This window comes from Lepidochelys kempii, chromosome 19, assembly GCF_965140265.1.
Source record: "Lepidochelys kempii isolate rLepKem1 chromosome 19, rLepKem1.hap2, whole genome shotgun sequence".
In the NCBI taxonomy this organism is placed as follows: Eukaryota; Metazoa; Chordata; order Testudines; family Cheloniidae; genus Lepidochelys; species Lepidochelys kempii.
Window position 1 is genome coordinate 5,906,298 of NC_133274.1, and position 25,320 is coordinate 5,931,617.

General features: G+C 54.5%; 1 protein-coding gene across 1 annotated transcript in view; it reads right to left on the minus strand.

Moving 5' to 3' along the window:
* The window catches only part of COL16A1 (collagen type XVI alpha 1 chain), a 90,828-nt gene extending 79,361 nt beyond the window's left edge, over positions 1-11,467 (minus strand). Inside the window, exons 1-2 of the mRNA XM_073317249.1 lie at positions 11,091-11,467; positions 8,284-8,406 (exon numbers count right to left, since the gene is read on the minus strand). Coding sequence (XP_073173350.1) covers positions 8,284-8,368 — 85 coding nt within the window. The 5' untranslated portion in view covers positions 8,369-8,406; positions 11,091-11,467. The remainder of the gene's footprint in view (positions 1-8,283; positions 8,407-11,090) is intronic.
* Positions 11,468-25,320: the final 13,853 nt, after the last annotated feature.

Here is a 25,320-nt window from a genome sequence, read left to right on the forward strand (position 1 = left end):
GAGCTGGCATCGGGGATCTACCCCTGCAGTCAGTCTTAGCAGTTGGATGCATGTGGTACCAGCCGTGCATCAGGATTCTTGGCTTCTCAGGGCCCACAGGGGACCTGGGGGAAGCAGTGTGTACATCAGAGCCACTCAGGGGCTGCTCTAATGCTCACTGGGGCCAGGCAGACCCAGGGAGTACCAGGAAGCTCAGAGGCACCTTTCTGCCCTGCTCCGTTCCAGAGTCGAGTGCAGGGACAGAGTAACTGCCAAACGGGGCCAGAGAGAGACAGAGAAAGGGAATTGGAGAGGATGGGACTAAATGAAATTCAACGACAACAAATGTGAGGTGATTCACTTAGGGAAGAAAAACCAAATGCACAAATACAGGGTGGGGCGGGGGGGGAAGTGGCTTGGCAGCAGCACTGCTAAGAAGGAGCTGGGCATTGTGGTGGATCACAACCTCGACATGAGTCTGCTGTTGCAAAAAAGGCAGATGCAATTTTAGGTTGCATTAACAAAGCCATGGCATGCAAGTCACAGGCTCTGCTCGGTGCTGGTTCAGCCTCAGCTGGAGGACCGTGTCCAGTTTTGGTCACCGATGTATAGTAAGGATGCAGAGAAACTGGAAAGGATCCAGAGGTGAGTAACAAAGATGATCAGAGGGACGGAATACAAGCCGTAAGAGCAAAGGTGGAAGGAACTGGGTATGTTTAGTTGGGAAAAGAGGAGATTAAGGGGGACTTGATAGCGGGCTTCAAATACTTGAAAGGCTGCTGTAAGAAAGATGGAGGAAAGTTGTCCTCTCTTGCCACAGAGGGCAGAACAAGAGGCAGTGGGTTCAAACTACAGCAGAGCAGATTTAGATTAAATCTCAGGAAAACTTCCTCATGGTAAGAACAGTAGGACAGTGGAACAGACACCTGGGGAGGTGGTGGAAACTCCTTCGCTGGAGATTTTCAAAAGGAGGCTGGAGCCATCTGTCTTGGCGAGTTTAGACACAACACATCCTGCATCTTGGCAGGGGTTAGGCTAGATGACCCGACCCTTATTGTCCCTTCTAACCCTACGGTTCTATGATTCTGTGGAAGAGGAGACTGAGGGGAAGAGACACCTGCAGCAGGGAGTCCTCAGACAGGCCTGGGAGGACCCAGAGCTCCAGGTCCCCGAAGAGGGATGGGACAAGCATCTCCGCTCCCCTCCCTAGCCAGCCCAGACACTGTGAGGCTCGTTGCTTTCCAATGCCCGGTTCTGCTGGAAGCATTTCCTGAAGCTCCGGCGGCACCCCGGTGCGTTGAGCTGACCAGCCCCAGGGATACCAGGCCGCAGCCCGCATCTGAACGTCCCTGCACAGAGCTTGCTGCCGGGGCCCCCGGGGAAGGGCTGCGCGGAGAAGGCAGCCGGGGAGCTGAGCAGAAGAAGAAAAGGGGGAACCTGCTGGCCGGGAGGAAAGACTCTGCGCTAGCTGGAGCCAAACGGCACTTTGCCCGAAGCCACAACCTAGAACATCGGCTTCTCCGCTGCCTCCTGCAGATCCCCCAGCGCTGCGGGAAGAAATTCACACAAACCCCAGGGCAAAAAGCAGAAGTAACAGGAGCGCTGGCTGGGAGCAAACGGATCTGTCCGCAAGGCTGGGTTAGCACGGTGCCCCCCGGCCAGGACAGAGGGGTAATGGGTAGCTCCAGACTCCCCCGTGAGGGGCACGTGACAGCACAGGGCTCCTGGGTTCTGCCACTGACTCCCGGGCAGCCTTGGGCAAGGTGTGCTGGGAGCCTGATTCTCATCTCAGGCTGCTCCGGGCACATGGGCCGTTTGCAGTCCCTGTAAGGCCCCGTGCCAGAGTGGGGCGGAGCGGCCACAGTGTGAAGAAGAGTCAGACGTGGCCGTTCTGATCCAGAGTCCATTGAGGCCAAAGGAAAGAGTCTGACTGACTTCAGCGGCCTTTGGGTCAGGACTCCAGGGCCCGCGTTTCAGAAGTGTGGAGCGCTCACAATTCCAGCCAAAGTCCCTGGACGCAGGGAGCGCCCGGCATCTCTAAAAACCAGGCCCTTTGCCTCCTGCTGCAAAGCACAGCCCTCTCCCCCTTGAGCTAAAGGACTAAGCTCCTCAGCTAGGATCAGTAGCAGGCAGCTACAGAGGGAGGCAAAGCTGCACTGGGCCAGCGTGAACACTGCTCTGACCCTTTACCAGCCATGCAAACAGGGGATCATTAGATATGCAGCTTCTTCTGGGGTGGCAGCTGTTTAACAGCTCACAGCAATACCACCCATCCGCTGAGGAGAGGAAGAGGAGAATACCGCATCCAGCTGAATCTGCTGTGTGGGGGATGGTATCACAAAAAACAGATTTGGGCAGGGCACTGAGGCAGGCATGGTCAGGGTCTGTTTCCGGGATTTCCAGGGGTAGCTGCACATGAGCGAAGGCTGCAGAGAAATTGCTTGTGTGAGTTGAGGGAGAAGTTTCTGCAATGGTGCCATCTTCCTGGCCGCTTTCCTCCGCCTGCTTTCAGACGCAAGAGCAGAGTTGACTCTCAAAATATCCTTCCAGCCGAAGCCAGGAGAAAGCATGCGTGGGGGGAGAGGATATGCCAGGCCTGTCTTAGTCCAGAATGGAGAGTCTGTCCAAAGAAGAATCCTCCTTTATACGAACAGGCAGAGCCATGGAAAGCAGTCTGGCAAAGTTCAGTCCGCTTTGTCCACGTCTGTCTCTCTTCGGAGCTCCAGCAAGTTGACTTGGCAGGATTGTTTGTGGTAACAGGGAGTGTTAAGTGAGACTGTCCCCCAGAGGCTGATTGGGAATTAGTAGCCACAGGCGCACTTGAGGCAGGATGGCCCAGGGCCTAGGCCACTTACCTTGTGCCAGGACACCTGGGTTCTATTCCAGCTCAGATGGTAAGCAGCTGGGTGGCCTTTCTCCATGCCTCTGTTTCCTCACCCGCCCTGTTAAGAGTGTGAGCTCTTTGAGGCAGGGCCTGTCTCTCACCATGTGGTGTGATGTGGGCTTGTTGGCGGGGGACCTCAAGGTGCTACCATAGGTCAAATAATTATCCAACCAGGAAACAAACAGTAGCACATGGCCCTTGGGCTGGATTTTAAGAAGCGCCTCCGTACCAATCTGGGCCCCTTCGATGCCTCTGAGTGGTTCTGCAAACCTGGCTGCATGGGTCCAATCAACGCAGCTCAGATTTCAGGGAATGAATTCTCACCAGCAGGAGAAAAGCTGTTCTACAAACGAACTGGCAACGATCACACCGGCTCCCAGGCAGTTGGCAAAGAGAGGAAGGGAAAGTTCATGGGCAAAACCCTTTGATCTGCTAAATGCCGTTCCCCTCCCAGGTACGGTGCAGATTGCTGACTAACAACGGAGAGAACAAAAGCTTTGAATGGGACGACCTGAAACAGCTTCTCGTGTTTCCACATTCCCCTGGGGTGCTGGTACCGACGGGAGGAGAAAAGGGGAGAACCCGGGGCGGGAAAAGGGGCATGCAAGACGGGCTGTAAACGGAAAGGAGTCTCGTGATCATTGTGTGTGACAGTGAGCAGCGGGCCCCATGGGGAATGCTTTCCCAGTTCCTTCTATTTCAGAGCGAGAGCTGTTTGCTCTGGGGTTGCAGGTGTATTATTATTCCTGGGTGGCTTTATTCGAAGTGACTTGCCACTGTACGCGCCTCCTCCCAGCTGGCTGCCTCTGGCTGAGCCAGCTCGTCTACAAAGCGGCCAGTTTAATAGCATGTGAGCCTGCCTGGTCAGAGCACCAGGGCTCCTGTATTCAGATCCCAGCTCCCTGAGCAGCTCCCAGATCCCAGCTGGCCGACCAAGTGACGCCACTTGGCCTTCCCAGCTAGCTACCGAGTTTACTCCTGCAAGCCCTGTTCGGCTGGCCAGGCGCAGAGCCCACCACTGCTGCAAGCGTTTCAATTGCTTTTGCGTGCATGGGGTTGCGTGCTTGTCCATGTGCCGAGCTTGGCACATGCATGCTGCAAGCCGGGGGCTGACGGAGAGGTGTGACCCGGCCGAAGGAGCCCAGCAAGTCCAGGGGTCAGATCCCCACTGGGACAGCAGCTCTCTCTGTGGCCTGGGCCGAGTCACCTCTCCACATTAGCCTCCCCATCTGCAAGGTGAAGGCATCGATTCCTCCGGCCTCAGGTGCATGCAAGGCTAAATCAGTTGATATCTGCCGAGTGCTTAATAGGTGATAAATGCTGGGCTATTCCCTGGGGTCTCCCCACTGTATTTCCCCGTGTCTCCCTTTGATCCCAGGCCCGAGACCTGTAGTAACAGAGAACACAACTGAAAGCAGCTGGTGCCAAGTCCTCACACACACCCATGGGGAGCAGCCTGACTTGGCCAGGGGCAGGCGCGCGATGATCTAATGAGCCTAAGATCCGAGCTCTGGCACGTGCTCATGGGCAAAGGAGGCTGCTGGTGTCCAGCTGGCAGCAAGAGCCCCGCTAATAGCAAGAGGGATCTGTGCCAAGCAGGAGGCCCCATTAGTGACCTCAGTGCAGGCTGCGGCCCCGCCCAGCAGGGCAGCAAACTCCCCGGCCCTCGCTGCCTGTGACGATTCAAGGAGTCTCCCCACCCCAAGGGGGCTTTGGGAAAGCAGGGCCCCGGCTGCAGAGCCAGGCTCCTGAGCCTCACTCGGCTCGGCAGGCCTGCTGGGCTCCGACTTCTCCTGGCATCCGTCAGCAGAGCCAGCTCCGAAGCAAGCCGGGGTCCGGGCTGGGAAAGGAGAAGGAGCAGGGAGGACAGTGGTGGGAGCCCTACTGGGGTGGGGGGCTGCATCCTCGGCCTGTCCATACTAGCAAGGACTTGGGGCCAGGTCAGCAGTTTATGGGATGCTCGACTGAGCTGCCCCGACCCCCAAGGGCCGGAGGAGAAGGGAATCCACGCAGAGGGGCTACAGCACTTTAACCTGCAGGCCTCCTTGGCTAGCAACCCACCTCCACGGCTGATCCCAGTCTCCAGAACCCCCAAGTCTCTCTCCAAATGGCTGATTCCAAGGTTCCCACATAGCCTGGCTTGGCCCCCTCCCCACCCTCCCCTGTATCCTGAATGCGAATCTCCTGGCTCTGCTGATTCGCAGGCAGGAACCTTGCCACTACTCCTGCCTGGCATCTGCCCTGTGGAGACCAAGGGCCTGAATCTTCATCGCCCGGCCTCTCTCCGCCACCCTTCTGACGGGCAGTGCTCCGCACTCACTCTGCACGTGGGCGAGCAGCGGCGCTGGGGCAGGCCATGGAGAGTCAGGCCTCGGAAGGGCATGAAGGTTGTGGGGAAGCGAGGAAACTCGGAGCCAGGACTCCTGGATGCCATTTGCAGTTCAGACGCTGGCTGTCAGTGTGAACCTGATCAAACTGCTTCCCCTCCTCTGTGCCTCAGTTTCCCCGTCCACAACTCAGGGGTGATGCCGCTCAGCCGGGAGGCTATATTAATTAACACTGGCAAAGTGCATTAGAGCCCATGGAGGGTCAAACTGTGTTGATGCCAAAGTGTGCACAGTATTGCTCATGGGTTGTATTATCCATCAGCCCCAGCCCCCTCTCCTCGTGGACGGAGAGGCAGGAAAGGGAAGTGCCAGACTGGCACTCAGCGATGGCTCCAGGCAGGGAGAAGAATTTTCCAACTGCCTAGGCCCCGATGAGCCTTTGACCATCTACGGAGGAGGAAACCAGGCCCACCGGGATCATATGGCCAAGGCGTGGGCTGGACAGCCAGCCCGGGAGCCAGACCTTAAAGGCTCCACCACTGAATAGCAGCACGCGTGACCCCCAGCAACCCTTCCTCGGTATCCTGCGACAGCCTGCCTCCATCCCCCCTCAGGAGCACTTGCGAGACACGGGGACCCACCGACCCTTTGTGAACTTGCCAGGGCCTGGCACACAGGCTTAAGCCCCATGGGATGGCCCAGCCAGCCCTCAGTGCTGGCCCGCTCCCGGAGCAGGAAAGCATCCCAGCTCTGCACAGAGATTGCCTGTGTGCGGGGAAGGAGAAGGGGTGGCCGGCGTGGGCAGTGAAGCACCAATGGCAAATCCCACCTGTGACGAAGTGGGATTGTTCTTAATGTTTCCTCTGAATAGTGTGGGGGCACCTCAGTTTCCCCTAGGCATTTCTTAAGTCTCTAGGTGGTGGGATAAGGGGGTGTAATTGTTGCAGAGCAAAGGGCCAGTGTACATAAGTGGCCAACACTCTGTCTCCTGGCAACTGATGGCCTGGGCCTTTCTCCCTGCAAGTTGAGAGCTAAAGGGTTGGAGAACAAAGGAATCTGGTGACCTCCTGGCCCGGGAAAGGGACAAAGCCCAGAGGAGGAGGGGCTGGAGAGAGTTTCAGTTTGGGGCTGGCTGGGGACATGGAGTGAAGGGCAGATGTGGTTGTCTGGCTCACTGCCCCCCCAAAATGGACCCGGCTGAGGGGTCCTGTTCTCTGCACCTACAAGCTGTTTTAGACCATGTTCCTGTCGTCTAATAAACCTGTGTTTTACTGGCTGGCTGAGAGTCACGTCTGACTGCGGAGTTGGGGGGCAGGACCCTCTGGCTTCCCCAGGACCCCGCCTGGGTGGACTCGCTGGGGGAAGCGCACAGAGGGGCAGAGGATGCTGAATGCTGCCAGGTCAGACCCAGGAAGGTGGAAGCCGTGTGAGCTGTGTGCTCTGCAGACAGGCTGCTCCCAGAGAGGAGACCTCACCAGGGTCCTGCCTGGCTTCGTAGGGAGCAGTTCCAGAGCATCGCCCGGGGACTCTGTGACACCAGCACAGACGGGTTTCACGGGTGAGTGGCATTTTGTTACTGCTTCACAGGCCATGTGGGGCTCGGAAGGAGCCTTCTGCTCTCCGGCGGGTTAGACAGACTTGGGTCAGAGGCAGAAACAATCGATGAACAGCTTTGCGCTTTACTCGGCATGTTGCACCAGGCTGAGCCGGCCAGACCCGGCTTTATTCCCGAGCCAATGCGGAAAGCGCTGTCCTACCTTAACCAGCAGCCCCCGGGAGCACTCTCCCTAGGTGTACATACAGACTGTCCCCATCACTGGAGCCCTACACGTCTCAGGGAATTCCCCCCAGGGGGCAGGGTGGCCCAGGGGTTAGAGCGATGGTCTTGCTATCTCACTTAGGCCCAGATCCTCGGGGCTATTTGGGCACCGAGCGCCCACTGAGATCAGTTTGAGTCTCTCTGGGCCCCAGTTCCCCATCTGTGCCATGGGGATATAGCCCTGCCCTGGCTCTCGGGGCACTGCGAGGGTAAACGTGGGCAGGACTGGGAGGAGCTCGGATACTCTGCTGGCGGGAGAGCTGGGAGATGCAGCGCATGTGCCTTCCAGGGGTTCTCGCAACAAATGGCCACTCTGACACAGCCGTATCCGTCCCTGCTTCCCGTGGCCCTCCAGCGAGAGCCTGCCCCGGGGAAGGTGGGGCGGGAGCTCACCAGCCTGCCCGTACCCCAGCCGGGCAGGAGCTGCCCAGGGGAATGCCCTGCTGACCAAACACGGCAGCCACCTCCACTGACCAGCGCCATGCACACCAGCCCCCGTGCGTCCAGAGGCGCTGCCCGGAGCCCCCGAGGAGGCTGCGCGGTTCAGGGCCCCGATCCCTGCTAGCCCTCCCAGCGCAAACCCCAAAGCGGCGCATCTCACTGCCCTTGGTAACAGGTAGTCAGGAACAACAGCTGGGCACTGCAGGGAGGGGCCGCTGCTTTGCCCCGTCCCAGTCCTCGCCCATGCTTCGGAGGCTGTCGTGGCCACAAAAAAAATCCACCGGTGGCTGCACGTGGCCCCATCTGAGAGATGCTGTGTGATACCCAGGACAGCGCTGATGTGCCAAGGACAGCACCCCCTGCAGGAAGGAGCTGTCGGGCTGTGCTCGGCTCCCGCGCTCTGCAGGGTGGGGTGCCAGCTCCGAGTACGAAACACCCCAAGTCTCTGACAGCCACCTGAGCAGCTGCCTGGGAAAAGCAGCCCCCTCCCCACACCCGCACGCAGTGCTGCCCTACTGCAACACGCTGGCACTGGGATTTGAACCCATCACCCCCTGGCACAGGCACAGAGAGACCTGACCCCTCCCTTCCTACACATGGCTCTGCCTGTGCATCTCATTCCTGCCCTGCAGCCCCCCCTGTTATCCCAGCCCTGGGCTCCCCAAACACAGCTCTGCCAGCGCCCCTCAATCCTAGCCCCCATTGCTAGTCCTGCCCTGGACTCCCTGCCAATCTCCCCTCCCCATCCCAGGGGTGAGTCCCCCAGACACAGCTCAGCCAGTGCCCTGCAGACCCAGCCCCCAGCCAGTCCGTTCTGAGTGCCACTCTCTTACCTGCTTTGGATGCAAGGAGCTTCCCTCCTGTGCAGGTGCCAAGGAGGCCAGCTAGGCAGAGAGCAGAGACCCAGGCTCCCAACATGGTGCCCCCAGGGGGGTCAGGGACCAACGCTGCTGCCTCTGGAAGTGGAAGAAACCAGTCATAAGTAATATGCTCAATGAAGATGGGCACAATCCTCTCCTTAGCACCCGTGAGCCTGGCCTTACTGTCCCAGCAAGGATCCATTCAGGTCCAGAGCAGTGGGCAGGGGTGTCAGGGGACTTAACGGGCACAGTAGGCGGCCCAAGCATGGTTTGCAGAGCGGGTGCTATGGGTACGTTCAGGCCCAAGGCATAACGCACGGGAATGATCCCTTGCTAACAGGGCTATTCATGAAGACCCCGGCTCAGTAGGGATGGGCCCAAACCAAAACCCCAGCTCTCTGGGATATCCAGATCCAGGATTTGCTGCTCTGACCCAGCCAGCCCCGTAGTGAAGGGGGGAATGGCAGAGATGTCTGTGCCCAAGCTCAGCATCAGAACCTGCTCTTTCACCCACCCTAGCTGTAAACACCTGGGTGTGTATCATATCCAGGGTATCAAGCGTGCCTGTCGCCGTTTGCACATGGGTCTACGAATGGCTGCCCCAAAGAGCAGCCCAAGAGACAAGCGCTGGCTAGAGAGAGACGGGGGAGTCAGCAGGGGCTTCGAGGAAACACCGAGACAAGACAGACACCAGGTGGGGCAAAGGGTAGAACACATCAGCAGAGCGATCAGTGTGAAGGCAGCAAATATCACATTGATTCCACAATTTTGAGGGGGTTAATTTAGTTGGGGTGGGGGGAAGATCAGCTAACTGGAAAGGGCAGCAGGGCTGACAGGGACAGGGCGGGGAGAAGGGAAGGTGAAAAGGGACGATGAGGGTGGCACGGATGACTCTGTCTTGTGGCCGTACCGCGAGCAAAGCCAGTGCACAGGAAAGGAGAATTCAGTCCCCTTCTGCTGCAGCTACTGCCCCAAAGCAACCCTGACGCAGCCTGACCAGACTAGTCCACGTGTGCTCTGAACACAGGGGGTTAAAGCAAATCCCTTCACAAACACCGCCGCTGCCCCCACACCCACGAAACCACTCCAGGAACAAGATACGGGATGAAGAAAACTCAAAGGTCCCGAGCTTGGAGAAACCTTCAGAGAGGAGACGTTCATCGGAGCCCCTTTATCCGGAAGCCTCCTCAGACTTCGCTAAATCCACCAGGATTTGACCAGCTGATCCCAGCAAGACATGGTTTAGGTTAATTTTTTTAACATGCACTAAATAACCCCCCATCTAGATTCTTTACATTCCCCCAGTGAAACCGAGCAACAATGGCACTAAAACTGCCCTCTGAAAAGACCGACCATCTGGGTGGCTTTTTGCTGGGGTTTTCTGGGGCTGTTTTTAACTCCTCAGACAGTTGCACTGAACTTATTCTATTGCTTGCTTTGGCCACAAGGCCCTAGCAAGGCGAAAATCTTGCCCCTAATAAGAAACCGATGTGTGGGAAAGGATTTTTTTGTTGCTCAACCTCTCCAAGAAGAAAGGGAAATGCTATTTTGATGACAATTTTCCTGCAGCGAATGCTGTAAAAGAGCGCGGTGGAAACTTACCAACAATTTGCAAAATAAAAAAAGGAGGGGAGAGAAACGTTACTGCCAAGTTTGGGGTTAACCTCCTAGCTTTCTCCCCGGCACCTCATGCCTGATTCTTGCCTCTGAAGTCAGGCAAGAGCCCCTGTTGCTGCCGCACTTCAAAGATGAAAATCTGGCAGCCCACGCTTTAAACTTCATCCCACCCCCCCCACCTTGACCTTCGTGGTGTGAAAACCGCCTGTCTTATCGCCACAAGGCCGGCTTTGAACCCCACGCACTTCGAGAGGGTTCCACCAGGGGGCAGAGCACAGATAAAAAGAAAACCAGCCATTAACCCTAAGCCGGGTGATGTGTTAACATCGTGGCATTAAACCGTGGTTGACGCGGAAGGTAAAGGGGCAGGTAAAGAAGTCTTCTCCAGCCTGCGAACCCAGAATAAATCAGAGCTTGCCCCATAAACCACATGTCATAACATCCTTTATTCACTCCAGGCAGGGGTGGGGTGGGGGAAGCACCAGATCACCAAACTGAACTCCTGTGTAACACAGCCACCAACCCCCACCCAGCACCCGCAACGAACTTTGAGAGATCTCCCTGTTTCCCAAGCAATTTTGTTTGACCCTTAGGTTAAAAACTAACATCTACTAAGCAGCTGATTCTCCATGGTCCCTTCGGTAGCCCCTCAGCCAGGTTTCACTGTCTATAAAACATGTAGGTGCAGGTTGGGAATTGAGAGTAAAGAGGCACACAAGGCCAGACACGCACACAGCGCGGCTTGCTGCACAGTGAGATCTTTGTTCCCTTGAATGTTTCCCATCTCCGGATAGTTTCCACTGTGGCACGCTGGGTCGATGCAGTCCAAGGGCTTGGACTGATCAGCTTCCAGGCCCCCTTGTGCAGGCTGGAAATCACAGGCATTGCTGGATGCTGGAGTAGGTAATCAAGAAAACAGAAGCCTCCACAAAGGGGAAACACAACCCGTCCGGAGCTTTAGAGTGTACCCCAGCTACACACTGCCCTCTGGCCGTGGTGGCTTGCTGCCCCTGCCTGTCAGGAACGGAGATACGTTCCCGTACCTGCCCCCCCGCAAGCAAACCTCCCTGCCGGAGGAGGACTCACGCGGGACGAAAAGTCCTGGGGGTTCCAAGCAGCTAAGTCAGGCCCCGGCCCGAGCGAGGGGCTAGTTGCCAGCTTACCTGCCAAAGAACTGAGGTGCTCGTGGGGTTAGTTGCAGTTCAGACGGGGCACCGGCTTCGGGACCATGTCTGCAAGTTGGGGAGCGGGAGGCCCCGGGTGGGGGATGCCGCGAGAGGACGCACGCGTCAGCAGGACACGCCAGCAGTCCCACGGAGCTGTTCCTGGCTGGCGTTCGCTCCAACTTCTCGATCGTCGGGGAAGATTTATTCCGGAGCAGGGGGAGGATTTCGAATCCTTGCGGCGGAGGGAGCGAAGCAGATCTCCTCAGAGCGCCACTGACATCTTCTGGCCCTGCTGGCTGCGCCCTGGCCTCCTCTCAGCCCTCTCTCCTGCTCTGCCTTTCCCTCCCGAGAGCGAGCACTGACTGTGAGCAGAGAACTTGCTGCTTCGCCAGGCCCCCGAGCTGGAAACGACAAGCCCTTCAACGTGTTGGAATGCCAGAGCAGCTTAATCAAGCCCAGCTGGGACAAGCACAGCGCCGCGAGGCAGGGAAAGCCTCTTCCAGCTCCGCGGACGCACCGTTTGACACATGGCCCCGAGGCTCGCTGGGCCCATCTCGCGGCTGGCGGAATTCAAACACACTACTTGGGTCCATTATCCCCTAGAACAGCTATTCCCCCCCGCCCCCCCCCCACACCTCCCGGCCACTGAGGATAAGAACAACCCTGCCTTGGGGTGTTTAATGGGACACCTGGAGGCTCCTTGCTGGCCCTTTTAAGAATCTTGGGTGGGACAGTTATGCTCTAGCCTTCTCCTCACCTAGCCCCCTTGCTCCACCCTGTTCCCCCCCCCCCCCTTGGACACAGGAGTCAGCCCAGGGCATCTGAAATGCTGGGCACTGTAATAATACCTGGCACATCTCACAGTGCTTTGCACATGTGAATCCCCATTTTACAGAGAGGGAAACTGAGGCAGAGTGAGGGCCACAGCTCAGAGGAAGGATGGCCCAATGGGCAGGGAATTCAAGTCTGAATCCAAGGCTAGTGAAGTCCCTGCTCTGCCGCAAACTCGCTGTGACTTGGGCAAGTCACTTACCCCCTGTGCCTCACTTTCCCATCTGTACAATGGTGATAAGGGCTCTGCCCTGCCTCCCAGGGGTGTGGTGAGGACAGATACATTACAAACTGGGAGGTCCTCTCAGATATTACACTAATAGGGGGGCAGATAAGTACTAGCCACCTAGACCTTAGCCACAGAAGCACGCTGTCTCTTCTACAACACCAGAGGGGCCGTTTCCTTGGGCTTTTCCCCCCGGCCCCAAGACCACCCTGCCAGAACGGCTGCAGTGCGGGGTCTGACATTTAGAACATGGCTGCCTTCCTTTCAGCACCATAATGCTGCATTTCCTCCCCTCTGTATGGGGCTCAGCCTCACTGATGGGGCTGGAGAGCAATCGTGTCCAAACCTGGCGTTCGTTTCTCCATGTGCCGCGAGGCTGAGCTGCCGGCTTTCCGGACTAAAATAGCTTTTCTAAAACTCCTTGGTGCGGCCAGCCCCGCCAAGCCAACAGGGCTCCGGAGTGGGAGCTTGGTTTGATTCTGGCTCACACATCAGCAGCATGGCTTCCAGATGCAGCCTCCACTCCTAGGGGGCGGGAGACATGAGCCAGGAAGATCGGGGCTCGGTTCCCAGTGCCTAGGTGGGGTTTGCAGTGCCGGCACCAACAGGATCTCGCAGCTCCGACATCTGCACTGGGAAGGGAACAAACACAGAACCTCACACTCCAATTGCCAGAGTAAAACAACGCTTGGCAATGCAGTTATAATCAGGACAGCTGCATCCACGGGGCCTGATTCTCAGTTACACTAAGTCCCCTGTAGGAAACAGACCCTTGAGCATCACCCCAGCTCAGGTAGATGCTGGTGCAGGATCTACACCTGCCCTGCACCCAGTCCCTGGTGCAGGGGGCAGATTCGGGGCTTGGCTGGAGCACCCTGGATGACAGCTATTCTCTGCCCCCCATGACCCAGACGGGTCCATGGAGGTTAGCGTGTGAGTTAGAACAGCCTCGTGGTTGCTCTACCTGACACCAGGTTCCAAGCAGGCCCCTGCAAAGCTCTACAATACACACACGGAACGAGCCAGCCTTTCCCCTGCAGGATCCGGGGCAGCGTCGGGCCCTGGAAGGACACAAGAAGCTGCCAACAAGCAGAAAGCGGTTGTGGGGGGTATGGGGGTAAATATGGCGAAATGCAAACAGCTGCAGGGAGCTGGCACCAAGGTCAGCAGAGCTCAGCCTCCATCTGTCCTTCCCCAACCACTGACCCGGGCACCAGATCCTCCTCTGGATCGCCTCTCGCTGCCCATTGCCAAGGGCCGCCTCCCCTGCTGAGCACCCATCGCTGACGGAGCCAGCTCTCTCCGCCACGCGCCCCCTCCCCGGCTTCCCGTCGAGGATGGAAAAGAAGTGCGAGGTGCAGCGAGAGGCCTCCAGCCCCACATTAATGACAAAACCACAGACAGCAAGCGCGTAGCGAGCCCCCGCCACGTTCTGCAAGGCCCGCTGAGTCAGGCAAAAATCGCAGCCTCGTTCCAATCACAAGGATTCCCAGTTGAAACCAAGGCTGCCACTTAGACCTTGCAGGAATTGATTTTCCACCACCAGCAGCAGCTTTTATCCCTGGCGGGGCTGAGTGGGAAATCTCTTAGCCAAGACAGGGAAGGGAGCCGTCAGCGTGATAGAAGAAGCTGTGTCAGCGGCCCTGTCACTGACGCCGCCGTCGCACAGGAGTGTGTTCACACACAATACCGCTTCCACGCGCCGAACCAGCGACGGCAGGATTCCGCTCCCAGGCCGCCCCGCTGGTGCTCGCAGCTGCTCCGCAGAGGGGTGCCGCGTGCGGCGTCCGCAGGCGGGTACCGAGCCGTCGCACCTGGGCAGCAGAAAACGGTTGAAAGAAATACCGGATTGGGGATTAAAACTTCAAAGGGAATTTCCCAAGGCTGGGAGATGGGACACTGACCCGACGGATACATCAGGCTGCTCCTTTGAAACGCGGGGCTGGGGAATCCACTAAGCGGCTTGCATCACCTGCGTCTGTTCACCTGCAGCACTTTTCAACCTCCCGATGCTCAGCCAGTGTCAACTGGCTTCGCGCCACTGGGAATCCAGCCCACAGGTGCCATATCAGATCAGACCATTGACGAGCCAGTCCTGCATCCTGCCTCCAGCTACAGCTGAACCTTCAGAAGGTGACAGAAAACCCTATCATTGCCAACTGTGCAGTGCTGCATGGGCGTTGGGAGGTGGGAATAACCCTGCCTGACCCCTGCAGTGATCAGCCCTGAAGCATGACATTTCACGACCTCTGCAACGATAAGCAGTCCTACACTTGTTCAAACCTCTTAATATCCCACTATGGTACTTAACTCTTTGATCTCCTGTGGCAAGGAGTTCCACCAGGAAAAGCTGGGTCTACAAGGAAGGATAGTCTTGCGACCAGGGAACTGATGTGGGATTCTGGAGATCTGTATTCGATTCCCTGTGTAACCTTTGGTTTATTACAATAAAAAAAAAATGAGTGCCTCGGTTTCCCAATCAGTAAAATGGGGGTAATAATTCTTCCTTTTCTCCCACCTCTCATCTATTAGATCACAGGCTTTTGGGGCGGGGGTTTTCTCTCATTGTGTCCGCACAGCACTTGGCACAGTGGGGCCCAGCTCTCAGTTGGAGTCTCCAAGCATGACCAAAATACAAATAATAATTTCCTTGTATTTGTTCTACCCAATAAGTACAGATCTGCCGGACTCTGATGCCCACAAACTTTGGGGGCTGAGAAATTCAGCTCCTAAATGAGCCCATCCCTCGCTTTTCCATCCTTTCCCCCCTCTGGCTCTCCCCTCCCCTAGGAGAACATGGTGAGGACTGACTACATTCAACTGGTTTCCTCCCTAATGATGACAAATCTATTTACACCAAGGCTTTACAAATGAGCATCAGAGATGCATGAATCTCAATAAACATGCTCCTCGTTAACAACTGGTATTTATTCAGCCCACAGTAAATAAGCCGTCCTGAGTGAGCCAAATGGTGCAACCAGCGCTCAGTTCAAATCCTCCTCATTTATTCTGGTGACAGTCCCCAAGACAGGGTATTTATTCCTTAGCTAGTTACACACAGTGATAATTAAGGGGTAATTAAAGCAACTGGGTATGAAACATAACCAAACTTCTATCATTCTTTTTTATTGGACAATTATTTTCCCAAAGCTGCTCTTTGTTTAAACCAACCAAAGGCTATTAAATAACTGAGTTTAGGAATAAACGTGTAAAAATGACGGTGATTTGTGCAGCTAGCAAAATGGCTTCTATCGCAGCAGTGGGGAAATAACAGCAACAGAGACTGATCTGGTATCGTGCCAAGGTGAGAGCTAAGGCACGAACAGATTATATAATAAACTGTGCTTATTAGCTCGCCCCATTCCTCACTCTGACTTTCATTAATTGAGCCCCACGGCACCTGTATGCAGTGGGAGGTACAGTTATGGCAGGTGCAGACAGGTGGCGCTGTTACACTTCATTTTACAAGTTCTTTTTCTGAGCGGGCGAGCGCAGTCTGGTCTTTGAAGCCTTGCCATATTGTTGTCCATTCGACACGTCCGTGTCTTGCTTGGGGAGCTGTTGCAAACAGCAAGACTGCTAGCGTGACCAGATGGCAAATGTGAAAAATCGGGACAGGGGATGCGGGGTAATCGGTGCCTATATAAGAAAAAGCCCCAAATATCGGGACTATCGCTATAAAATCGGGACATCTGGTCACCCTAGACTCTGCGCCCATCTGGCTAAGTGGGGTCAATTCTTGGGGCGGAGCAGAGTTGCTCCTTGAAAACTAGGGCTCGGCGTTGGGCTGAGATTCCTGAAAGAGGAGTTTGCTTGTGTGCTGTTTGTGACCACCTCTGTCCCTGGGCTGGCACACTGAGGGACAAATAAACAAGCTACGCTGAGAAAGTACCCAGATCTCACTGATTTCCCCTCCAAGCAGAGCTGCAAGGCCCAGACACCTGCCACCATGCGCCCAAGGGGTGAGGCTGTTATATCCATTTGACAGATGCGGGAACCGAAGCACAGACAGGTCAAGTCACTTGCTCATGGTCCCAGAGGAAGGCTGTGTTACCATCAGGAACAAAACCCAGGAGTCCTGATTCCCAGTTCCCTGCTCTAACAACCATCAGCAAAGAATCATAGGATCATAGAATCATAGAATATCAGGGTTGGAAGGGACCCCAGAAGGTCATCTAGTCCAACCCCCTGCTCGAAGCAGGACCAATTCCCAGTTAAATCATCCCAGCCAGGGCTTTGTCAAGCCTGACCTTAAAAACCTCTAAGGAAGGAGATTCTACCACCTCCCTAGGTAACGCATTCCAGTGTTTCACCACCCTCTTAGTGAAAAAGTTTTTCCTAATATCCAATCTAAACCTCTCCCACTGCAACTTGAGACCACTACTCCTCGTTCTGTCATCTGCTACCATTGAGAACAGTCTAGAGCCATCCTCTTTGGAACCCCCTTTCAGGTAGTTGAAAGCAGCTATCAAATCCCCCCTCATTCTTCTCTTCTGCAGGCTAAACAATCCCAGCTCCCTCAGCCTCTCCTCGTAAGTCATGTGTTCTAGACCCCTAATCATTTTTGTTGCCCTTCGCTGGACTCTCTCCAATTTATCCACATCCTTCTTGTAGTGTGGGGCCCAAAACTGGACACAGTACTCCAGATGAGGCCTCACCAATGTCGAATAGAGGGGAACGATCACATCCCTCGATCTGCTCGCTATGCCCCTACTTATACATCCCAAAATGCCATTGGCCTTCTTGGCAACAAGGGCACACTGCTGACTCATATCCAGCTTCTCGTCCACTGTCACCCCTAGGTCCTTTTCCGCAGAACTGCTGCCTAGCCATTCGGTCCCTAGTCTGTAGCTGTGCATTGGGTTCTTCCATCCTAAGTGCAGGACCCCGCACTTATCCTTATTGAACCTCATCAGATTTCTTTTGGCCCAATCCTCCAATTTGTCTAGGTCCTTCTGTATCCTATCCCTCCCCTCCAGCGTATCTACCACTCCTCCCAGTTTAGTATCATCCGCAAATTTGCTGAGAGTGCAATCCACACCATCCTCCAGATCATTTATGAAGATATTGAACAAAACCGGCCCCAGGACCGACCCCTGGGGCACTCCACTTGATACCGGCTGCCAACTAGACATGGAGCCATTGATCACTACCCGTTGAGCCCGACAATCTAGCCAGCTTTCTACCCACCTTATAGTGCATTCATCCAGCCCATACTTCCTTAACTTGCTGACAAGAATACTGTGGGAGACCGTGTCAAAAGCTTTGCTAAAGTCAAGAAACAATACATCCACTGCTTTCCCTTCATCCACAGAACCAGTAATCTCATCATAAAAGGCGATTAGATTAGTCAGGCATGACCTTCCCTTGGTGAATCCATGCTGGCTGTTCCTGATCACTTTCCTCTCATGTAAGTGCTTCAGGATTGATTCTTTGAGGACCTGCTCCATGATTTTTCCAGGGACTGAGGTGAGGCTGACTGGCCTGTAGTTCCCAGGATCCTCCTTCTTCCCTTTTTTAAAGATTGGCACTACATTAGCCTTTTTCCAGTCATCCGGGACTTCCCCGGTTCGCCACGAGTTTTCAAAGATAATGGCCAATGGCTCTGCAATCACAGCCGCCAATTCCTTCAGCACTCTCGGATGCAACTCGTCCGGCCCCATGGACTTGTGCACGTCCAGCTTTTCTAAATAGTCCCTAACCACCTCTATCTCCACAGAGGGCTGGCCATCTCTTCCCCATTTTGTGATGCCCAGCGCAGCAGTCTGGGAGCTGACCTTGTTAGTGAAAACAGAGGCAAAAAAAGCATTGAGTACATTAGCTTTTTCCACATCCTCTGTCACTCGGTTGCCTCCCTCATTCAGTAAGGGGCCCACACTTTCCTTGGCTTTCTTCTTGTTGCCAACATACCTGAAGAAACCCTTCTTGTTACTCTTGACATCTCTTGCTAGCTGCAGCTCCAGGTGCGATTTGGCCCTCCTGATATGATTCCTACCTGCCCGAGCAATATTTTTATACTCTTCCCTGGTCATATGTCCAACCTTCCACTTCTTGTAAGCTTCTTTTTGTATGGTGTGAACCATACAAACATCCTTCTCACAGGGGAGACGTGCAGTATCCCTGTCCACGTCCCAGTGGAGATGGGCTGAACTGGCAGGATGCAGCCTCCGCACCCAGCTGACCTGTTCTGGCCTAGGACTTATGTAACAAACGTCTACCACGTAAAAAAGGCACAGGAGGAAGATGGTCCCAGCTAGTGTTCTGACCTCAGCTGGGCTGTTTGGTTACAGAGGTAACAAACACCCAGGGAACCAGAACACCATTGCACCAACCACTTAGGTATATTTTGCTGTCTTGTACTAGGATCTGATGGTTAACACAGGACATAGGTGGGAACTGGGAGCCAGGACTCCTGGGTTCTGTGGTGACAACTGAGTCCTGGCAAGCTTGGTTAGCCTCACTGGTGAAGAGCAGGTAAAGTTCATGAATTGTTACAGTGATCTGTTATATAAAACTGTTTAAGGACAGATGAGAGAAGGAGACAAAGGCTGAAGTAATTTAGACAGACAGGGCCCACTGGGACCACTCAAAGGCTGAGTTAAGATTCTGACTGGTGAACAAGAGGAGCAGAGGATTGGAAATCAATGAACGAAAATTGGTGTGTCAGAAATTAGGCCTAATTGGTGAACAGAACTATGCGGACGGATGCTCCGTTCTGGGGCTCTTAAAAAAGACTTTAGGAGAGAGAGAAAAAAGGAAAACATCTGCAGCGAAAGGATTGGTTGCTGGGACAGCAGACCTGGATGCTCCGGGGGGACACCTGACGATCCCGGCTGCACCGGCAAGGATCCCAACCGGATACATGTGAGATCCTGCTCTATCTTCCCCCCACCCACATGTGCTCCATTCTGCCCTCCCCCCACCCATCTTCCTCCTGTCCCCTCTCTCTTGGCTTGTCACCCGATCCGGAAATCCACTGCACGGCACAAGCACAGTGAGATGAGGTGGCCTATCCAGCTCCGCCCGGCTTGAGAAGGGCCAGTGAAGGGAGGGACCTGACCCCAACCAGGTGATATCCCTGGCCGAGGAGGTGAGCCAGGGCTAGAACAGCAGCTGTTGAGGATGATCTGTCAACCCATAGAACCTGTCCATGACTGACCAGCCACCCTGTATCTTGAGAACACCAACAAGAGCCGTATTTTCTCCTTCTTCACGATCACATCTCTTCTCTCCCTCCTGCGTCTGACTGTCGGTCTAAAGCAGGGACGTGACAGTCATTCCCAACTCAGAATTGAACAGAACTAGTCCCTACCCTGCCCCCCGGGCCCCGACCAGGAGGACTGTTTGACTGAATAAGAGACTTCTAACAATATTCACTGTCTCCAAAAAAGGGACTTTGATAGATTTTGATTAAGTTGGTTTTGCACAACCCGTCAATTTCCATTTCCGTGCTGCTGCTATCGTTTGGATTCTTCTCCTTTTGTGTGTTTCACTCAGTAAGTTTCTAACCTTTGGCATGAACTGTACGGTGTGTTTCCCATGGCACTAAGCAGGCAGAGGTCTGTATACCAACCCCCGAGCCTGGTTTAATGCTGTTTAATGTTGGACGGCGATGGAGTGATGTAAACATCTTTAACTCTTTGGGTCCATATATTGCATCTAAATTAATTCAACATTTTTATCACCCAGTTCTGGCACTACTTGTTGTGCGGGAGGAGGCAGATCACTTGTGCCTCTGGCTGCCTTGGCTTCCCCACCAAGAGAACAGGAACACCACGTATTTCCATCACTGGGTTTGCCAAACCTAATTAATTAGCCTGGCACCCACTTTATTTAATGTATTCACCAATGACCTGCCAAACACCATCGCCAGGCGGCTCACGTACACCATCGACGGTCTGCTTGGCCTAAAGGGACTGGGACTTCCGAAAGACAGAAAAGAACCTGCACATACAGCTACCACAAGTGACTACTGCAAGAAATGGAGCCTGAAACCGAGTGCGTCAGAAACCGAGCCAACGTGCTTCCTCTTACACCACTCTCTGCTCCCCAACCTGAGCGTCACAATGCTTTGAATGGTCAGCAGCTGGCATGTGACCCAAAGCCAGTGTATCTACGGTCACAGTCAGGCAGAAATACCACCTCAATAAAGCAGCTCAAAAAATCAAGAGCAGAAACTGTCTCGTGAACAAACTGGGTAGGATCCACGTGGAGAGCCAATGTACAAATACTGCGTTGTTCAGGGCTCTCTCGCTGCTACTCACTTTGCGAATACGGTGCCCCAGTTTGGTTAAACTCTGTCCACACTAGACTAGTAACCACATAGCTTAATCCTACCAGGGGAATTATCATAGGCACATTAAAGCCAGCAAAACGTGTATGGTTACTAGTTTTAGCCGATACTCCTTCACCTAGCAGCCGGAGTCAGCAAGCAGCCAACAAACGGATCAACAAGGCACAGCAAATGCCACACGTGCCCCTGGATTTGGGGATACACCCTGCCACTGACTGCACAGCAGAAATCCTGTCTGGACAGCGCCGCACGCTCTCCATCTGGCTGATAAGATCACCCTCTGGGGCAGCCGGAATGGGAGAGAGATTATGCCACAACCAGGAACTCCCCTCCCATCACGCTCCCTGATGCGTGCCTGCCGGGCTGTGGGCTCACACGCCGCCTCTGGCACCAACTGGACTGGGTCAGGTGTGGTGTGGTTTGCTGCCCCCTGCTCCACCAGGCCTGGGGTATCCAGGACTGCCCACAACACAGCTGCACACATGCTGGATGGCTGCTGCTGAAGTATTGGGTTCCCCAGAGATCTGAATCCTGCTGGCTCCAAGGCCATTGGCTGGCTCAGGCCCGTTTAGCTGAGTTTGTGTTTGCCATCTGAACTCTTGCTTGTCTTGCCCACACACAAATACTAGATATATAAAACCTCAGAGTCCGTGGAGCTCTTTGCAGTTCCCAGAAGGCCGCTGGTCTGCGCCTGCACAAGATTATTAAACAGAAAGCCCCCGGCACACGTTACAAGGCCCCGGCACACGTGAGCAGCATCGTCAATCGCCGCTCCAGGCCTGAAAGATGACTGATCAGCCATTTAACATGACTTCCGGGAGAGCTCGCTCAAGGATTGTCCTCGGGAAAAGCAAATGGACAAGGCAGTAACGCGCCATTTCTCCGAGGGCACCTAATAATACATGGTCTGTCCAGGTGCAGCTCTTGGCATTTAAGAGAACCGCAAGATCAGCTTCTACACTTGGAAATTCAGGCCTTGTCGGTGCTGAGGACTTGCCCCCGGCTCGGCCATCAGCAGGGCTGCACCGATGTCACCCCTGCTGTGGATGGGCCCTGAGAGAGCTTCCCCTCCTCCCTGAAACAGGGTGGATATCCCCAGTACAAACTGTGACCTATCGCAGCTCTGCCTGTCGATCCTCTAGACTGAGGCACGTTCTGTATCAATCTGAGCACTCCCCATCTGTAAATTCAGCCTCGTAACACCCTGTCATAAATATAAAGGGAAGGGTGACCACCTTTCTGTATACAGTGCTATAAAATCCCTCCTGGCCAGAGGCAAAATCCTTTCACCTGTAAAGGGTTAAGAAGCTAAGGTAACCCCGCTAGCACCCGACCCAAAATGGCCAGTGAGGGGACAAGATTCTTTCAAATCTGGAGGGCGGGGGGACAAAGGGTTTGTCTGTCTGTATGATGCTTTTGCCAGGAACAGATCAGGAATGCAGCCTCACAACTCCTGTTAAGTTAGTAAGTAATCTAGCTAGAAATGCGTTAGATTTCCTTTTGTTTAATGGCTGGTAAAATAAACTGTGCTGGATGGAATGTATATTCCTGTTTTTGTGTCTTTTTGTAACTTAAGGCTTTGCCTAGAGGGATTCTCTATGTTTTGAATAGGATTATCCTGTAAGGTATTTACCATCCTGATTTTACAGAGGTGATTCTTTTACCTTTACTTCAATTAAAATTCTTCTTTTAAGAACCTGATTGATTTTTCATTGTTCTTAAGATCCCAGGGTTTGGGTCTGTGTTCACCTGTACAATTTGGTGAGGATTCTTATCAAGCCCTCCCCAGGAAAGGGGGTGTAGGGCTTGGGAGGATATTTTGGGGGAAGACGTCTCCAAGTGGGCTCTTTCCCTGTTCTTTGTTTAACACGCTTGGTGGTGGCAGCATACAGTTCAAGGTTAAGGCAAAGTTTGTACCTTGGAGAAGTTAAAAGGCTGGTAAGAATAAGTTTAGGGGGTCTTTCATGCAGGTCCCCACATCTGTACCCGAGAGTTCAGCGTGCGGAACGAACCTTGACACATCCCTGTGAGGCGTTAGCCTCATTTTGCAGGTGGGGAACTGAGGCAGAGAGAGTACCTTCCTCAAGGTCACAGAGGAAGTCTGTGGCAGAGCAAGCCCAGGGCCAGGCTAGCGCCTTACCCACTAGGGCACCTTTCCTAGGACCTTTACGCACATGCAGTTACCTAAGGGCCTGGCCACCAATGGATGAAATCAGCACAAATCCCCAGTGCAGATAAAACCGGTCCCTGGAAACCCGTCACTCGGAGACATTGATTCGCTCCTGCCTCGCTCCTTGGGCTGTCACATGCACCAGTGCAAAGGTCTTGCACAAAGTGGGCGAAAATGCTATTGCCAGGGCAATGGAGAATCCTGGTTCAACACCCACTGCCCACGAGTGCCTAAGTGCAGGGTGATCAGGCCCCAGACACCCATCGCTTGCGCTCGGCTGGGCAAAGCAGGATGTGGTTACGTAGAGTGGCACAGCAGGGGGAGGAGTTAATGAGACTTGGTTAAAATGCAAATAGAAGGGCAGGATTCTACAGCACGGGCAGCGCAGTGCACGGGGCTGCTAGTGAAGAGTCCTGGAGCTTTTCCTCGTGCAAGGCTAGTAGAGGGTGATCTTCACCGAACACCAGGAGACAGGGCGGGAGATGCTTCGCACCCTTTCTAATTTTTACACACTCACACCCCCACGCTGGCTCACTGTCACGTGTACCAACACGCTCAGCCACCAGCAGGCACAGACAGCCGCACGCAAGTGCACTGTTATCTGTCCTACAGTGGTGCCCAGCTGAGATTGGCGCTCCATTGCACTGGGCTCAGAGAGTGAGAGACAGTCCGCCCGGCCCCGCCCACCCCCCCCCCCGGCTTGCAATCTATATAGACCAATGTTGGTCGGGGAATCAGGCCCAGAGCGGGGCAGGGACATGACCAAGGGCACACAGCGGGGCAGAGGCAGAGCTAGGATTAGAAGCCAGGGCTCATGACCCCCAGCCGGAAGAATCTGCACACCACTGCAGCACAAACTCACTATACCATACTACCTCGCTCGTATCGAGCGCTTTTCATCCATAGAGCTCCAAGCGCTTTACAAAGGAGGGTCAACAGCATTCTCCCCCTTTCACAGATGGGGAAACTGAGGCACAGAGAGCCAGTAACTTGCCCAGGGTAACCCAGTAGCAGAAACAGAACCCAGGCCTCCAGAGTCCCAGTCTAGTGCTCTCTCCGCTAGGCCACACTGCTCACTATAGAGCCCTGCGCAAAAACACCCCCAGAGCCCCCCTGCGCTCTCTCACATACACATTTAGGCACTGTCAGCTCTGGGCACAGAACCCTTCTATCTTCCCTGCCAGGGGCACCTTCAGAGCACGCTGGGTCCGGGCTGGCAATCGTTTCCATTATAAATCTCCCTTTGTGGCAGGTCCATAATCAGCTTCACATTTCTCAGGGGGAAACGCAGTACAGCCCAGCTGGCAGCCCTGGAAAGAATCCTATATTATCACAGACAGAAAAACCCTCTGGCTTTCCTGAACATGGAGGCAGGTTGGTCACAGCCCTTCGCTGGACCAAGTTGCTCCTTGGGTACCTCTGTAACCCTCCCCAAAAGGCTCTGAACGAAACAAACCACAGTCTGGCGAGCGAGTCCTCACTCCAACAACCCCAGAGTCTTTATTCCTTTGAGAGGAGTGACGAAGCCCAGCCAAATCTCGGAGCCAGCAGCACTGGTTCTGCTCCACGCACAGTAAGAGACAAGTTTCGAACCCAGCGTTGGAGCCGGGTTAGTTCAAAGCCCACAGAAGGGGAAGAAAGCACCCCCGGGGGGATCCATCTGGGACAGACGACACACATCTCACTGCGGATGTGACACGCTCCAGTGCAGTGGCTTTGGAGGGTCTCCAGCTGCCTGGTGAACGGCAACATCCTAGTGGGCAAATACCACCAGACGCAGAAGCAAAGCATATACACGTGATACACGCTAATAATGTGCAAGGACAATGGGTGCCAGTAAAACTCTCGCTGTCCTGTGGTATTTCCTTTTATCCTGGGGGCTGCATCGACATCTAGAGCGCAAAGGCCAGATCGGAGTCGCTTCAATAGCAGGAGATGGTTAATGTCGAGATTTGAATGGTGCCTGCTACTTACAGAACTTGTCATCTCACAGGGGTAAAAATCCTGGCCCTGCGGAAATTTTACTCTTCCAGTGGGGCCAGGATCTCACCCGCGGTGTCCTACACACGCTAATTACGGCAGGACCCACTGAACACAGGGCTAGAGCAGCGAAGCTGGGGAGAGGGCGGATTGTTATTGGTAAGCGTTCAGACAGCTCCAGCGTGCTCCTCTCTCGGTGCCAGGGAAGTGGCACGCAGGCAGAGTAGCATGAAGTTTCTCCCATTAACACAATGGGGGACCACCACAAACTCCGAATGAAGCAGATTCCTTAAGGGGCTTGGGGACTTCGGGGAGGACCCCATTGGGGGTAAAGACAGATTCAAACGGAAGTGGCTTGGACCATTGCAAAGCTACTGGTTGTGCAAACCCCAGACCAGGGATCGGTTAGATGCAGGATTCATGTTGTCCGAACATCAGCGGGGAGCTGGGCTGTTCTGGTTTGGGCCTGGTTCGTTTCAGGTGAACATGGGGTCTTATTTACTATCGTTTGTACTGTGCTAGTACCTAGGAGCCCCCCAGTCATGGACCAGGCCCCATTGTGCCAGGTGCTGTCCAGAACAAAGAGACCGTCCCTGACCCACACAAAAGTGACGGCTCCTCATGGGTATGTTTGGGCTGGTTGTGATGGTGGCTGGTTTTCCCTGACATCAAGCCGTGTGAAGCTAAGATTTTATAAGGCACTTCTGCTGACCTTTGGGGCTTTCCC